General features: G+C 36.4%; 1 protein-coding gene across 2 annotated transcripts in view; it reads left to right on the plus strand.

Moving 5' to 3' along the window:
- LOC126260885 (integrin alpha-4-like) overlaps nt 1-16,867 on the plus strand; it is a 534,755-nt gene extending 517,888 nt beyond the window's left edge. The window contains exons 24-25 of one of the 2 annotated variants that reach the window (XR_007546657.1): nt 16,384-16,604; nt 16,693-16,867. Coding sequence is in view for 1 of the 2 variants with exons in the window: in XM_049958327.1 (XP_049814284.1) it covers nt 16,384-16,485 (102 nt within the window). In the remaining variant the exon portion in view is untranslated. Of the gene's footprint in view, nt 1-16,383 lie in introns of both variants that reach the window. The other variant, XM_049958327.1, reaches the window with a different exon arrangement.
- Nucleotides 16,868-17,313: the final 446 nt, after the last annotated feature.

Genomic DNA, 17,313 nt, shown 5'->3' on the forward strand with positions numbered 1-17,313 from the left:
AACCCCTGCTCCCAGTCTTTTACCTCATGGCTCATAACCCTGTAATAGACCCAGATGCAAGACCTGTCCCATACATCCTCCTACCATCACCTACTCCAGTCTGGTCACTAACATCACCTATCCCATCAAAGGCAGGGCTACCTGTGAAACCAGTCATGTGATTTACAAGCTAAGCATTGTATGTAGATATGACAAAAATGGCCACCGACAAACTGTGGACAAAAAACGAGTGGACCACCCTGTTGCTGAACATGCTACCAAACATGATATCCCTCATCTCAATGATTGCTTCACAGCCTGTGCCATATGGATCCCTCCCACCAACACCAGCATTTCTGAATTGAACAGGTGGGAACTTTCCCTGCAAAACAAGCTACGTTCCCGTAACCCTCCTGGCCTTAACCTTTGTTGGTCACTGTCCTCACCCATCCAGCTCCCTCCCTGTTCCCATTCCAGCACTACACAGCTGTCATTTCACCGCCACACCCAGTCTTTTAATATCTTTTTATTTCTCTCCTTTCTACTACTTAACCCCCCCTCCCCACCTTCTCTCATGCCCTCAGTCTAAACTACAGCACTTCACTGTCTGCTACCCCCACAATACTATCCCTCCCCCTCCCTGCCCCTTCCACAGTGTGGTTTCAGTTGTTTGAGACTGCAGACGTGTGTGCCAGTTGTGTGTGTGTGTGTGTGTGTGTGTGTGTGTGTGTGTGTCTGTTGCTGACAAAGGCCTTAATGGCCCAAAGATATAATTGTGTGAATCTTTTTGTTGTGCCTGTCATGACCCAGCATCTCTGCTATATAGTGAGTAGCAACTTTCCTTCTCTAATATAGTTACATTCCATCCTGGATTTTCCTTTGTTTACTTACATTACAAGTGTTACGGCAACGAAACCAAATTACTTCAAGTCTTACTGGACAGGTAAAAGTAATACAAAGTATGTATGATGGAAATTAATTTAAAGTTTTAAACTGATCGATGCAAGCTGGAATACTCCAAGTACTTACACAATTGTGCCATCTAACATATGCCATATTTTGAGTACACAAGACCACTAAAAAAAGTTGCTCTCCACAGTACACAGGTTAATTTAAGCTTCAACAGAAATTAGTCAATAAAGTAGGCTATACTTGCTTCTGAATGTAGGCATGACTGTAATGTAAATATGTTTACATCAAAAGCAAAAGTGATGGAATTAGAAGATGTGAATGAGTTAGAGACGAAATAGTCACTGATAAATAAATAAATAAATAAATAAATGACAAAACAACAGAGCCTGCAAAGCCTGACACACTGGTTCTAGTGCTGAAGAGTATTTACTTACCTCTACAGAAAAATATTAGCTTTGTAGTAAGTGCAAGCATATTACAATGGGTATGCCATCTGGTTTGGTAAGCTATTGCCATCCTGAGGGAAAGTCTCTAACTGGCTCATAATTTTTTAGAAAGTTATGTAAAAATATTTGATTTGTTTAATGTCTTTTATAGCCATTGACTTTCACAGAAGTTTGAAATAATTTGTAATAAATCACTTCTGATTGAACATCCCCAAAGAGATGTAATTGTGATTATGACTTATCTACTACATTTAAAATATTCCTCGGTGATAACTCATGTAGGTCATGCACAATTAGAATGAGGTGATGTAAGGAATAATGCAAAAACTTTACTTTTTGATAGTTATGTTTAGTTTCTGCTTGCACACTTTCTCCTTTTCCTACCAACATAGAGCAACCATCATAAACTTGCCCAACTAAAGTTACTGTATTCAGTTAAAAACTTGAAAAGATTTAATAATTTTGATAGATAACATTTCAGATTGCAAAACATCCCACGATGTTTTGCTCATACATGTTTTTGAAATAACCTGCACAGACAGCCAAGTACAGCCCCAGATTGAATAAGCTTCACTGATGCATAATGGGGGCCAGTGTCCAGGCCAGTCTGGTGTGGTTTTTTGACAGCTTTCAACATCCTCTGAGATGAATTCTGGGCTGGTTCCCACATCTCACTTCAGTTACACAAGTCACAAATGCTCTGAAAAATGTTGTTACATTTAACCATGAGATGTACACTAGATGCAGACAGAAGGAGTGCATAGATTCCTCTCCAGGGGAGGAGAATGGGGAGGTGGGGCTGGGGGGGGGGGGGGGGGCATGGAGCTAGCAGCAGCTTTAAAATGCCTTCAGGACTGGCAACCCCACCATAGTAATAGGTTGTGTCTCTGTGGAAGTGGATATGTACCATACATGTCCTCACCTGGCATTGGCTGGATATAAGGAACCAGAAGGGGGCTGGATGGATGTGTTTCTGAATTAATGTGTTCAGGAACTCATACTTCTAGAAATGATTGCTCCATACTTGAAAATTTTGTTGTTTCTTCAGCCAGTAGTAATACCAGCAACCAGTATGAAGCCTCCAATGTTACCACAAATATAAATTATTTCATTCTAGGACAACAGTATTTCACATTTTTGTTGTTCATTTCCAAGTGATACCAGAAAGTTTCATCCCTTCTTACAAAATTACTCCCCCATTTCAGTTCTGAAAATTTTGGAAATTTCCAGTTGTACTTGATTTGTCCCAAAGAGTAACTGAAAATAAAAGTTATTGATGAAATGACTGAATACTATTTTTCTTTTCTCTTCAATGGTAGTATCAGCAGCATTATAGACCTGAAGATTTATTGGTAGCTGCTTATCCATTCAACACAAAAGACACTTCAAAGAGCTATGCAGTACTAGGATGTTCCATTAGACTCCAGGAATGATGCGTGTTTCTTCATTTTGCATGTGTTTCGGTTGAATGCAGTTCCGGATTTCAATTTTGTTTAAAAAGTGTGTTATTAACCTGAAGGGATAAGGGGTGACAAATGACACACTGACAAGGACCATACATGGCAATTGGGCCACAGGCTGGACATATTGGTCTTAAATATAGGGAGTTCCACACATAAGAGTAGTTAGGTTTCTTTTCTTTATCCTTTTGATAGATGCTTTCAGTTTCAGTTTCCATAATGTTTAGGTATAGTTCACCAAAACAAAAACTTCTCAGCAGGTGTTTCTTGTTAGACAAAGTGTTACCAGTACTGTTATAGTGTCACTATTAAACACATCACTTTGCAAATGGCCATTGTACTGTGCTTTGATCAGAATTACTTTTGGACTCACTTTTGTACAGAATAAAAGCAGAGTTGTCGTGTCTAATGTGGTACCAAAGCATTAATCTCATGTATCATTGGCTTGCTTAAAGTGATAAGTTTTTCATTGTGTGAAATTGGAACTTCAGAGTCAGAGTCTTCTGAGAGATATTTAGTTTTAATTTCTGTAATACATTTTAGGGTGCTTCACCAAAAGTTTATGTAAATGCATTATTTTAAATGTTATCTAACTTTTAAACCACTGGAAACTTCAGTTCCATCACAAGTAACATATTAATATGTTTCTGGTTTATCTGATACTGAATTTTACAATAATACTATATTTTCCAGTGTAATAAATATGCAATATAAATTAATCAGTGTAAGACTGTTTAACTCTTAAATATCTGTATGATACAAAGAAGCCTGCCTTACCATAGAAGCAGTTACATTGCTATCAACTGCAGACTGTGCCACTAGTATAGTATTATTACTACTACAGCAGCATTTTATTTTATTTTATTTGGTATGCATATTCCATAGATCCGTACATGCGAGTGATTCGCCTGGATGTGGAATGTGTCAATACAATTGTACAAATACAATTAATGCTACAGAATAGTAATATAATACAATGATATAGATATTATAAGTATCTCATTTACAAGCTGTCATTAAACTAGTATAGCAATTCTCAATATAACATTATAACATTAACACTATGACATTAACATAATATTGTATCATCCATCTAATAACTAAGAGACTAAATACATCTATTATTAAGGCAGGGCATTACTTCTGGAAAATAATTCATCTAACGAGTACAGTGGATGGTCGAGCAGGTATTTTTTTAACATACCTTTGAACAGCGTTTCATTTTCTATTGTATGAGGGCAGTTCAATAAGTAATGCAACACATTTTTTTTCTCGGCCAATTTTGGTTGAAAAAACCGGAAATTTCTTGTGGAATATTTTCAAACATTCCCGCTTCGTCTCGTATAGTTTCATTGACTTCTGACAGGTGGCAGCGCTGTACGGAGCTGTTAAAATGGCGTCTGTAAAGGATGTGCGTTGCAAACAATGGGCAGTGATCGAGTTTGTTTTGGCGGAAAACCAGGGCATCTCAGATATTCATAGGCGCTTGCAGAATGTCTACGGTGATCTGGCAGTGGACAAAAGCACGGTGAGTCGTTGGGCAAAGCGTGTGTCATCATCGCCGCAAGGTCAAGCAAGACTGTCTGATCTCCCGCGTGCGGGCCGGCCATGCACAGCTGTGACTCCTGCAATGGCGGAGCGTGCGAACACACTCGTTCGAGATGATCGACGGATCACCATCAAACAACTCAGTGCTCAACTTGACATTTCTGTTGGTAGTGCTGTCACTATTGTTCACCAGTTGGGATATTCAAAGGTTTGTTCCCGCTGGGTCCCTCGTTGTCTAACCGAACACCATAAAGAGCAAAGGAGAACCATCTGTGCGGAATTGCTTGCTCGTCATGTGGCTGAGGGTGACAATTTCTTGTCAAAGATTGTTACAGGCAATGAAACATGGGTTCATCACTTCGAACCTGAAACAAAACGGCAATCAATGGAGTGGTGCCACACCCACTCCCCTACCAAGAAAAAGTTTAAAGCCATACCCTCAGCCGGTAAAGTCATGGTTACAGTCTTCTGGGACGCTGAAGGGGTTATTCTGTTCGATGTCCTTCCCCATGGTCAAACGATCAACTCTGAAGTGTATTGTGCTACTCTTCAGAAATTGAAGAAACGACTTCAGCGTGTTCGTAGGCACAAAAATCAGAACGAACTTCTCCTTCTTCATGACAACGCAAGCCCTCACACAAGTCTTCACACCCGAGAGGAGCTCACAAAACTTCAGTGGACTGTTCTTCCTCATGCACCCTACAGCCCCGATCTCGCACCGTCGGATTTCCATATGTTTGGCCCAATGAAGGACGCAATCCGTGGGATGCACTACGCGGATGATGAAGAAGTTATTGATGCAGTACGACGTTGGCTCCGACATCGACCAGTGGAATGGTACCGTGCAGGCATACAGGTCCTCATTTCAAGGTGGCGTAAGGCCGTAGCATTGAATGGAGATTATGTTGAAAAGTAGTGTTGTGTAGCTAAAAGATTGGGGAATAACCTGGTGTATTTCAATGCTGAATAAAACAACCCCTGTTTCAGAAAAAAAATGTGTTGCATTACTTATTGAACTGCCCTCGTACATTTAATATAATTAGGCAATGCATTAAAAGTCTTTATAGCAGCATACTTTACTCCCTTCTGTACAAGTGTTAAATTTTTTAGTTCAAAATGTAGATCATCTTTACCTCTAGTATTGTAGTTATGATATGAACAATTGGTTTCATACTGAGCATAGTCTTTATTAACTACATTCATCAGAGAGTATATGTACTGACATGTTGTGGTCAGAATACCTAACTGTGGAAAAAGTTTTCTACATGAGGTTCGTGGAGGAACCCCACACATGATTCTGACTGCTCTCTTCTGAGCAGTGAAGATTTTTTTTGAGGCTGGTGAATTACCCCAGAATATTATTCCGTAACTCTTTAATGAGTGAAAGTACCCAAAGTAAGATGATTTTAAAATGTTGATGTCCCCAAAATGAGTAATTATTCTTAGAGCAAAAGTTGCTGATGAAAGCCTTTTTAGAGTAAGGGACACATGCTGTTCCCAGTTGAGCCTACTGTCAATGTGAACCCCCAGGAATTTAGTGGATTGCACCTGTTCTAGTTCCTGGTTGTCATGGGCAATTACTATATTTTCTAGAGTTTTATTTTTTGTGTGGAACTGTATAAAATTAGTTTTTTTAATATTAACTGAAAGAGAATTAATTGAAAACCAAGCTGTAACTTCTCTGAGTATATCATTAACATCAGTCTCCAGATCAGCAGTAGACTTACCATCTACGACAATGCTTGTATCATCAGCAGACATTGTGAATTCACAATTTTTACTAATGGACAGGGGTAAATCATTAACATATATTAAAAACAGCAAGGGTCCAAGGACAGATCCCTGGGGAACTCCATGCTGAATTTTGCCCCATTCAGAATCCACTAGATTAGGAGATCCTTTGTTGCAGCCATTTAGAACCACCTTTTGTTTCCTGCCTTCAAGATATGATTTTAGCCAGTTACCTATAGGCCCTTTGATTCCGTAATGATAGGCCTTCTCCAAGAGTATCTTGTGGTTTACACAATCAAAGGCCTTGGAAATGTCACAGAAGACACCAACTGGTGACTTCTTACTATTAATAGACTCCAAGACATCATTTGTGAGTGAATATAAGGCACGCTCTGTGGAAACGCCTTTTTGAAAACCAAACTGTCTATGGTTAATAATATTAAGTTTATCTAGATGTGCCACAATCCTGTTATACACTGCCTTTTCAAGAACCTTTGAAAATGTTGTTAAGAGAGAGACAGGACGATAATTTTTTACATCTGTAGCATCGCCAGACTTGAAAAGAGGTCTCACAATGGCATATTTCATTCTCTCTGGAACAACTCCCTCATAAAGAGACGTGTTGCAAATGTGAGCAAGTACTACACTTACATCATTACTGCAGGCTTTCAACAGTTTATTAGAGATGTTATCTATACCTGAAGATCCTTTACTTTTCAATGAGTGAATTATTTTTTTTTATTTCATTAACAGTTATGGGTGTTACATTTATATCATTAAATCATTGTGGGAGGTTAAGTTTCAGAATATCTAAAGCTTCCCCAAGGGCACCACTGCAACCTATTTGAGAGGCGACACTTAGAAAGTGGTTGTTAAATGTGTCTGCTATCTGTTTACTATCAGTTATTTCCAAATCGTTAATTTTTAGGACAGCAGTTTTTTCATTGTCAGATGGTGCAGTACCTGTTTCCCTCTTTATTACATTCCAAATCGTTCTGATTTTATTGTTTGAACAGTTAATTTCAGATTGCATGCACATACTTTTAGATTTTTTAATGACTTTATTTAAGATTTTGCAGTATGTCCTATAATATTTCATCTGCAGGGGATTATTGGATTGTCTAGATATTATATACAGTTCCCTTTTTCTCTGGCATGATATTTTTATGCCCTTGGTGAGCCATGGTTTTTTGCTTGATTGCCTGTTCTGTAGTCTACAGACCTTTTTTGGAAAGACATTTTCAAATATACCTGATAATTCATCAGTAAATAAATTATATTTTGTATTAACATCATTTGCAAGATAAACATACCTCCAGTCAGTCTCCCGAATGCATAATTTGAATTTTTGGATATTTTCCTCATTCATGTTTCTAATGGTTTTCCACTGTGCACTAGCTTTGTTCTGATTTGTATTAAAGTTATCAATTGTGAGTATTTGCCCATCATGATCAGAGAGACCATTTATGACTTTTTCAACTTTGATGTGATTAGTTTTACTCATATCTACAAAGATATTGTCTATTAGAGTGCTGGAAGTGGCAGTAGTTCTTGTGGGAAAACTGACAGTGGAGACAAGGTTGTAGGTATGCATTAAATTTGCAAACTCTGTCTTAGAAGATGAGCTTTCTAGGAAATCTATATTAAAATCTCCAGTCACTATAATGTGGATTGAAAGTGCAGTGACTGATGCACATCACAGAAAATTGTACAATTCCCTGAAGGACTACATTGGACAGGATGCCGTTCAAATTGAAGTGTATGAAAATGAGAAATTTCAAAGTTCTGAGGCTGAATGCTGAATGAGTGGCTGCTATAGCTGAGAGACCCAGAGAGACTGGCTGTGTGTCTTCCATGTATATTAAACCCCACTACTTTCTTTATAGCTATTAACCCTACAATAATTTAGAAAAGAGTTTAGGTTGAAAATAATACCTGAGAAGGTCTGCCCCACTGGAAAACGTGAATTTTGGAGGTAGCACATTTCATGATCTGTTTGCATCACAGACATCTGAAATAAGGAATTAAACAACAAACTCATAAATTATCCTATATCTGTAAAAAAACTGATGAGGTATTGAAGTTCTAATGCATTTCAAATTTGAATGTTGGATTTTTTAATATGGAAGAAGAAATTTTATGAGAATTTCAACAATTTTCTAGTGATATACAGGCATGTATCCAGAGATTAATTATCAGGTAAAGAAAGAGCTGCTACTTGCAATGGTGTCAAACTTGAACAGAATATTTTCAAAGAAGGGGAAAACTTTATCGAAACAAAAAAGAATTTAACAAAAATTTTCCCTCTAGATCACCATAACATAAATGGCTTCAGCTACAAATGACAAATGAATAGCAGTACAACAACTATGGTGTGATTTGCACATTAAACCAATTGTACTGTGCAATTTGCGTGACCACACAAGTTTGGCATTCAACAGCTGTGGCACTGTTAGCTAGGTGAACCACCCATTTCAACAAGGTCGTACCACATCATGTGTGAAAAATTGGTTTTTAATTTCCCTGAGGCCAAAAATCATATAAAAGCAACAATGAAACCAGTTTTTAACTGTCCTGAGGCAATAAGATGCATAAAAAGAAACAATGAAGTTGGTTTTTAATTGTTTTGAGTCTGGTGCAAGGCATGTTTAATATGCTGTCCACCCTTTTCTGCAACAAATTGTATTGTTTTACATGTGCTCAACGTTCACATTTTCTTTTATTGCAACACTTGATAGCAATCATCTTCTCACTTGGCATAAACTGTTTTACTTGAGTCAATTTTCAATTTCTTCTGTAGTTTTTGCATGTTTCATCTATTCCTAAGAACACTGGCACATGTTGTTGGTCTGGAGTTGTGAAGCCAGAGAAACTGGCCTGGGCTGGAATACCAGTTGTCAACATATGGTGTGTATCCCTGTTCCAAATACAATCTCATAACTGCTGGCAAAAGTTGAACTTGAGAAATAGCATGTTTAACAACACATCATAGTATTTCAGTCGTCACATTCAGAATGCATTGCGCAATGTGTGCCTTCAGTTTGGCTATGTTTGTAATTGGAGCACTGAACACAGCATCTTTCAGATAATCCAACAACCAGAAGTGACACAGATTAACATCAAATGATCTGGGTAGCCAGGCTGTAAGGAAGTGACGGCTGATAATTCTAACATTTCCAAAATGCATCTGCAGTAGCTGCTTCACTGGCTGTGCAATGGGAAGAGGAGTGCCATCTTGCATAAAATTTATCCTACCCACACAACCATGCTGTTGAAGTGTTGGAACGATGTTGGTGTGAAAAAGATTCTCATAGCATTTGCCAGTGACAGTAAATGTAACACAACCCACAGGATCCATCTTCTTAAAAAATGTCAACCTGTGATAAACAATGCTATCAACCTGAGCTACTATAAGGAAACACATCATTTCAAATAAGGTGAAAAAACAATATTTCACTGCTGCAATAAGAATATAAAAAGGGCACAGAGGGCATGTAGTTTTCATTTCCTCTCTGTCATACATGTGCCTGAAGTGCTGTTAGTCTGAAAAAATAAATATCTTTTATAAACCAATGGAAATAAGATATGGTACTTCTTTGCAGAGACTGTAGAAGGAACATAAAGAGAACAGCTGAGTTGTGCACACAAATATATCCTGACAGACAGTGTCCAACAAGAATGACAATTCAGCAAATGTGCAAAAGAATTATTGTTGAAAGGGCACTGGAACACTACACAAAAATTAAGTAGCATGCCTGAAATGAGTGTAGCAGAGAAATTGTGAGTGTCTCTAAAGTGTTGAACACATTTTGCAGGCAAACAGCTCAACAGCTTCCATCTGTATCACGCATAATTTCAGCAGTAGATTAACCAGCAGGAAGACATGAAAGGATTTGGCCTGCACATTTGTGTGATTTGATGTCCCTGGGGTGAACTCAGTGCACAAGTCCTACCCCTTCAGGAAAATACACAGTTTCATGTTCTGATATGCAAACTGTAAAACATGGTGTCCCTCAAGAATCAATTTTAGGCCCTATTCTATTCCTCCTGTTCACTTATGATCTTCCTCTTCACCTACCGACTTGCAATACCTTCCTTTTTTCTGACAACACCAATATTCTGATATCTCACTCAGATAATCGCATTGAAGCTGTAGTCAACATATGTACAGCTCTACTGCATCCATGGCTTACAGCTAGTAGGCTACTTCTTAATGCAAAAGAGACTGTAGGCCTAACATTTCACACAATCCAGCTGGAAAGGGCACACTGACAGATTAGCTACCAAGCTAAGTAAAGTATGTTTTTTGCTTCTGTCAGTCAGGGAAGTAACACATATAAAAATCCTAATGTCAGCATACCACACTCTTTATCACTCGAATGTAACATACGGCCTCATATTCTGGGGCCACAGTTCTGAATCCAATAAAATATTCAATCTCCTAAAGGAAACTGTCAGGATAATGTTATTTAAAAAGCAGAGAGGCTCATGTAAGCAACTATTCCAAAAGCTAGGTATTCTTCCACTTCCATGCAAGTACATATTGGAGATACTAAGTTTTATGAAGCTAAATATTGGCAGCCTGAAGCAGAATTTGGACTATCACCAGCGTAATACTAGAGCGAAATACTTGGTGACACAGTTTCCCCATTCCAACAAATTATATGGTGATAGTGTTAAACACACGGGGATTAAACCTTATAATCATCTACTGTGAAACATGAGAAACATCAACAACCCAGCACATTTTAAAATAAGGCTTAAATCAACATTATTAAAATACTCTTTTTATAACTTACATGAATATTTGGAAGGTGATTTTTCTGTGTAATATATTTGTGCACTTATCTTTCTGTACCATAATTTATCTTCAAAATGTAAATTTCAATAAGGCCTAATAGACTATTACAAAATTGATCTACTATTATGTACTCATTATATTTATCTAGTAAATCTTAACTATTGTTTAAATTATGTAATGCATATCTGTACTTAATTTGATTTTAAATGTATCCTCAAATTTTAATTTTAATTAGACCTAGTTCACCTTAATTTTAAACAACTTGTGAGTATAATAATGCTATATCTTGTAATCTTTAACTATCATACAATTGTGTAAGTCTAGGTGTATTTAATTTTTGGTATGTATTTTTAAATGTTTAACTACTATAATGACTCGTCCCATATCATGTAGTGCTCTCTGTACATGAAATGATTCAGTGGGTCAATAAAGAATGAATGAAGGAATGAAGTCAAGAGTATTTAAAACATGTCATTGTTGAAACATGTGGAGTGATGTCAAACGAATCTCTTTAGCTTGTCCAGAAACCCCTGCACCAGTAACTGCAAATGTACCACACTGCAGACAGCAGATGTTTCCAGCACTTGATGAAATAAATGGAATTTTGAGGAAGTGTTAATGATCAGTTTTGTTTGTTATTTCCTTTTTGTTAGTGTTTCTGATGAAATTTTACAATGTGTGTATCTTGGTACTAAACTCATTCTGCAAAGTTATTATTTAACAGTTTTAAACCTCAGTTTCCTGTTTTACAAGTTTATTCGATTTTTGATGTGGAGCTTCCTTGAAAAAGGGTAGAACTGTTACTGTAGTTAACTGGTGAACTGTCCTTAGATATCATGTCATTTCATTTTCAGTTGGTGTTCCAGCCCAACCACATATAGCCTAGTGAGATTAATATCAGTTTTAAAGTAACCTTTTCTCCATTATTTTGCTTTTGTACTTAGACTCTATTAGCTTGTCAAGCTTTAGCATCTAGTGAGCCTGATAGAACAGTTCCATACAACGACCTGAAATTTAGCATAAGACAACCATTAGTTCCACATTAAAATCAGATAATCCTATGTCATAAATAGTACAATTTTTCCAAAACTACTAAATGCCAATGAATTAGTCTCTCCTAATACTATGATAAGAGATGCAGAAATTGAGGACCCTTTTCACAAAACAACAAGAAAACTGGAAAAAATGAATTATATATGTATTTGCATACTTCTAAAGGTGCAAAAATAGGATTTTGTGAAAACTTACTACCTGCCTATTTAACCATGCACACAAAACTGTGAAATTTTCCAATGCTGATATCTAAGTTACATGCTCCCTGATTTGATTTGGTTTTAACAGGAAAGCTACAACAGCTTAGGTCTAAACTGCCACTGCATGCACCAAAACTAAGTTTAGTGCGGTATCGCTCACTGTCTATGTAGTAAAGCCAACCAGTGCCCTTCAACAGTGCAAGGAGCCCCTCCACCAGTTTTTTGTTAGACACAATTTCTACTGGTCTAGTTGTCCTGAAGATTCTTTATCTTTTACTCTCCAATGCCATGCATTCGAAGATTAGATGTGATGCAGTTTCTTTACCCTCATCACAGATCCTACATTTAGGGTCCTGTTCTGTTATACCCATTGTGTGTAGGTGTCTTTTGAAAATCGCATGGCCGGTCATCAGTCCAGTCATGAGTTTGATCTCTTTCCTGTTCAATCCCAGGATTACAGAGCTTCTTTTAAAACATGGTTTTCATAGTCCACAGCTCGTGGTCTCATGGTAATGTTCTAGCTTCCCGAGCATGGGGTCCCTGGTTCGATACCCCACGGGGTCAGGGATTTTCACCTGCCCTGAGATGGCTAGGTGTTGTTGCGTCATCTTCATAATCATCATTCAACCCCATTATGGTCAGAGGAAGGCAATGGCAAACCATCTCCACTAGGACCTTGCTTAGTACAGGGGTCCGGGTCTCCCGCTTCGTCCCCTACGCTCTGTCAAGGAGTATGGGACTTCATCATCATCATTGGGCATCATTACTTTACCATGTTTTTGTCTATGGACCTTGGTCCAATATCCTACATACTGTTTCCTAAGTCAGTTCCATTGTTCTAATTTAATCATAGCCTTGGTGATTGTCAGGACAGATTCTGGTCCAATAAATCGAGTTGTTGCCCCCATCTTAGCCAATCTGTTGGCTTGTTCATTGCCACAGATCCCTGAGTGGCCAGGGACCCACACTAGGTTTATATTATTGCTTCCCCCTAGCTCCACCAGAGCCCTGTAGCATTCTGGAACAATCTTAGATCTTGCCTTGATTGCAGTAATTTCAGCTTGGAATACAGAGGCCAGTTTTCCTAGAGAGATGATGCCCCCCAGTATTCGCTGAACCCTGTACACCCCTGCCCCAATACCTTTGTCTATTTTCGACCCATCAGTGAACCAAATGGTGTCTCCTGTATGGTGTTGAACTGTTTTCTTCCCACTGCTCCCTTCCTCCAATTATTATATTGTAAGGCTTGTCAAAGCAGTTGGGAGTTATTATATAGTTGACAGGCATTTCCCCAGCCATTCCTATATTTACCTCACTCGCTACATGTCCTCTGATAGGATATTTGATATCATTAAAAAGGAGTTGAAAAGACCTGAAACCATAACCTAATTATTACACTATCATGATGTTCTGAGCCACCTTGGTACATGTACAGTTCTGAGCAAGGATTGACATGTCTATGCTTTCAAGACCACTGCTAATAGATTAATAAACGAGATGCATTATTCAAAATGTTTGGCAGCAGAGTTATAATTTATAAAAGAAACAAATAAAGATGATGCCGTCTGCAAAGTTGAACCAACATACTTTTCCTCCTCAATCATTGTTGAGGTGAAGAAAACTAACATAGATTGTTTCAAGGACATGGATCAGTGAGCTTTAATAAAACAAAGAAACTATGTGTATATCAAAAAAGCTGGTGATGTAAGGAAAATAAAGATCTTTTTTTGATATATCACCAGGAGAAGGTCGAAAGTTTTATTGGAAGGCCCGAGAGTGTTGTGATGAACATCACAATGAAAACAATGAAGTACAATATCTTAATAAAATAATATATTAAATTACTATTTGTTCAGTAGGTTAACAGTCCGCTGAAAGATAAAGAAATGTTTTCCCATAGTTGTTTTGTGTATCTAGGATTTATTTGTGAAACTTAAATTTGTAAGGCCTCATCAACATATACTAATAAAGTAATTCACTAAAACATGTTTCCTGAATTTTTTTTTTTTTGTACAAGTGGACTTTTGTAAAGATGGTCCTCAAGTACTGTATTTGCATTGGAAAAAGCAAAGTTGATACTGTCATCTCTAATTAATATAGCTATGAAGATGGACTATACATCATTTAGTGAGGACTTTTTCACAATTCATTTGGCTGAAAACACTTCAGGAAATATATGGTCGTGGTAGCATAAATTCTCTGACTCAGTAAAAGGAGGATTGCTGCCCCATGACACAGTGAGAGTTAGTATGCTGTATATGCTCATAATGTTTACATAAGTGATTTATATTGTGCTTACCAATAAATAGTGTGGAAATTGTATCTCTGTGCTATTTCACTATTCTACTATCTCGCTGCCACTACCCCATTTCTCACAAGGTTAACACTTTGGCTGAATACCACATATTTTGAATGCATATTCAGTTTCTTACAAGTATGATAACTTCTCTCTAACCCATATTATATTAATCTGAGTACTGTATTAGTATGTACCCAATTACATTCAGATTTTTTTTCTCTTTTATTAAACAGTTTTCAAACATTCATATTCCACAAGTTTGTTAGAAGCTTTAAAATTCAATTAGAAATTATTTACTTTATTCGGTTGTGCTCTATATTTGAAGCAAGCAAATTAATTTAACAGAGGTAATCTTCTAGCTCTGTGGTTTGGTACTTTGGGTGTGAATTTTGATTTTAAGCTAAAAAAAATTATCTCTCTGATCCTAATGGCTACAGGTATTTGTGTTCATCTGATTGCAAGCCTCTCCCCGTTCCACCTCTTTCAACTAACTTCCCTAAATCATATTCACTGCTTCCATTCCTATACACCATAAATAATATATCATGATAATTTCTACTTTCATGGCTGATCATAGCACAGTGACCTACATTTGTGCATCCAGTAATTATTTTTACTATTTTCAAATCCAATGTGTATTACTGTCAGGTCTTCACCTTGAAATCTTTATACAGTCTTTTGAAAACTATCCTGTGATTAGAATTGAATATATGAAGGCAACATAATTTGTTAACATGAGTTTATTTTTACATGCTCCATAGACTCACTCTCCTCCCACAATGGCAACATGGCAATAGGAACCTTCTGTATACATTTGCAACATATATTTAGATGAAATTTGGTTTTCTGTAACTCAGGTTACTAACAAAACATTTGAGATGAAGTTACCCTAATCCTGTTTTTTCCTTGTTAGTTCATTCAGCATGATTGTTTTAATCTGTTTTTAAATATGGTATTTTGAATTTCAAGTTTTATAACTATTCTTGAATATCACATAATGTATTCTCCTCCTCAGTGATTCTTCTGTATCCCATGAATACTTCTATCTTCCATGGAAAAACTCGGAGAGAACCAATTCTGTTTGCTCCAGATACACCACAGTTTCAATCAGCAGAAAAAATCTTAATTTGGATATATCTGATCAACAAGTACATTTGACAAAATAATTGTCTATCTGTATTAAATGCTGCAGAATAAACATAATAAAATGTGGAAATGTGTGACAATAAACACATTGTATTATGAATATCAGACACAAAATGTGCAGCTAAATGTAAATTTAAAACTTTTAGCTAATCCCAGTTTTATAACACTTTGAATATTTAAAATGCTAATGAACATTAAAGTTTACTTGGTGTTATCTTTTGTTTGTTCTCTAAGGACCTTAGTGTCAAAGTAATATTAATCTCCAACATTTTTATATTTACTCTATACTTCCCTTGCAAATAATGTAAAGTAGAGAGCGGACTCAACAGAAAATTAAGACTTTCTGATTAATTCATCTAAGATTTGACTGGTTTATTACACACATTATGGATTCATGTGTACAACAATTTTCTCCAACTCATTTTTGTATCTGGTGTGTTCTAAGGACAATGTTTTCAAAGGAAAAAGATATGCTGACTATAATGGCAAATTGTGGTCATACATAACAGAAATTGTTCCCAGAATTTTGTCACAAGAATATCTGAAACTCAGATTGCTCCATTCTATGATAATACAATATGATGCCACAAAAAATCTTATGATTTGCTGTAGTTAATGAGACACTGGATCATTGGAAATTGTTTATTTGATGCAGCATAATGTCACAAAAAGCTACTTTTATTAGAAATGGGCTACCATATTTTATTAAATGCTATTTTGTTGATATCCATTTTATTTATTACATGATCTACCACACATCATAAAAGTTTTATAAAATATGAAACAGTATTCTTCATTTTTTTTTCAGATTGCAGAAGACTTTTACTATGAGAAGAAGACTGATGCAATCCCTTCACAACAGTTGACAGAAGCAAATGGCTCAACAGAAGAAATACTTGAATCGAATTGAAATCAATAATTTATGCATGACACATATGGAGTATCAAATTATCTGATGAATAAACAGATCTTAGGCTACAACCACATTCATGTTTCTGCTGAAACAATGGAAAGGGAAAAACAAGACAGGCAAGAAAAAATGTTGATTATGAAATTTGTATAATGGTTCATCATGACAAAGAATGAAAACTTATTCAGTGATTTCTATTATTTGCAGACGAAAGTGTCACAATGATTATAAGAGTAGTTCAAATGTGATGTTGAAGATCACGGTGGCTGTTATTGAGCCTTTAGGGAGTGTAATTTATATGTAAAAATAAATTATTGTAAATATTTATTGCATTTATAAAACATCCTGAAATACAATAAGATAATCTTTCATTCTTTTTTTACTTGTTTTCATGTGTTTTTTATTATTATTGTTATTATTATCTAAAAATATACCTTTACAGGTTATAGGCATCAATCTGAGGTCTGAATTACTCATTTGGTTGCAGTAACTATTTTTTCAACACCTACGCTATTTAATAGTATGTATTATTTTTAGATAATCCAATCTATACACAACCTTTGTCAACATACGTATCTTAGTCTGTAATGCAAATTAATATGAGCTAGTGTACTCAACTTGAGACAGTGATTGACAATATCAGGAACAATTTTAAATTGATCACATCATCTTTGGCAAAAATGAATAGTAACTTCAGATGTATTATGAAAAATGTACATACAACTAGGAAGGAGGACAACAATAATGTTCTTGTTCGCAAGTTGTTTTGATAAAACTTACCCTCACTGCACCATTTGATACTAGTAGATAGCTAATAATGATGGCTTA

This window comes from Schistocerca nitens, chromosome 5 (genome assembly GCF_023898315.1).
Source record: "Schistocerca nitens isolate TAMUIC-IGC-003100 chromosome 5, iqSchNite1.1, whole genome shotgun sequence".
NCBI lineage: Eukaryota > Metazoa > Arthropoda > Insecta > Orthoptera > Acrididae > Schistocerca > Schistocerca nitens.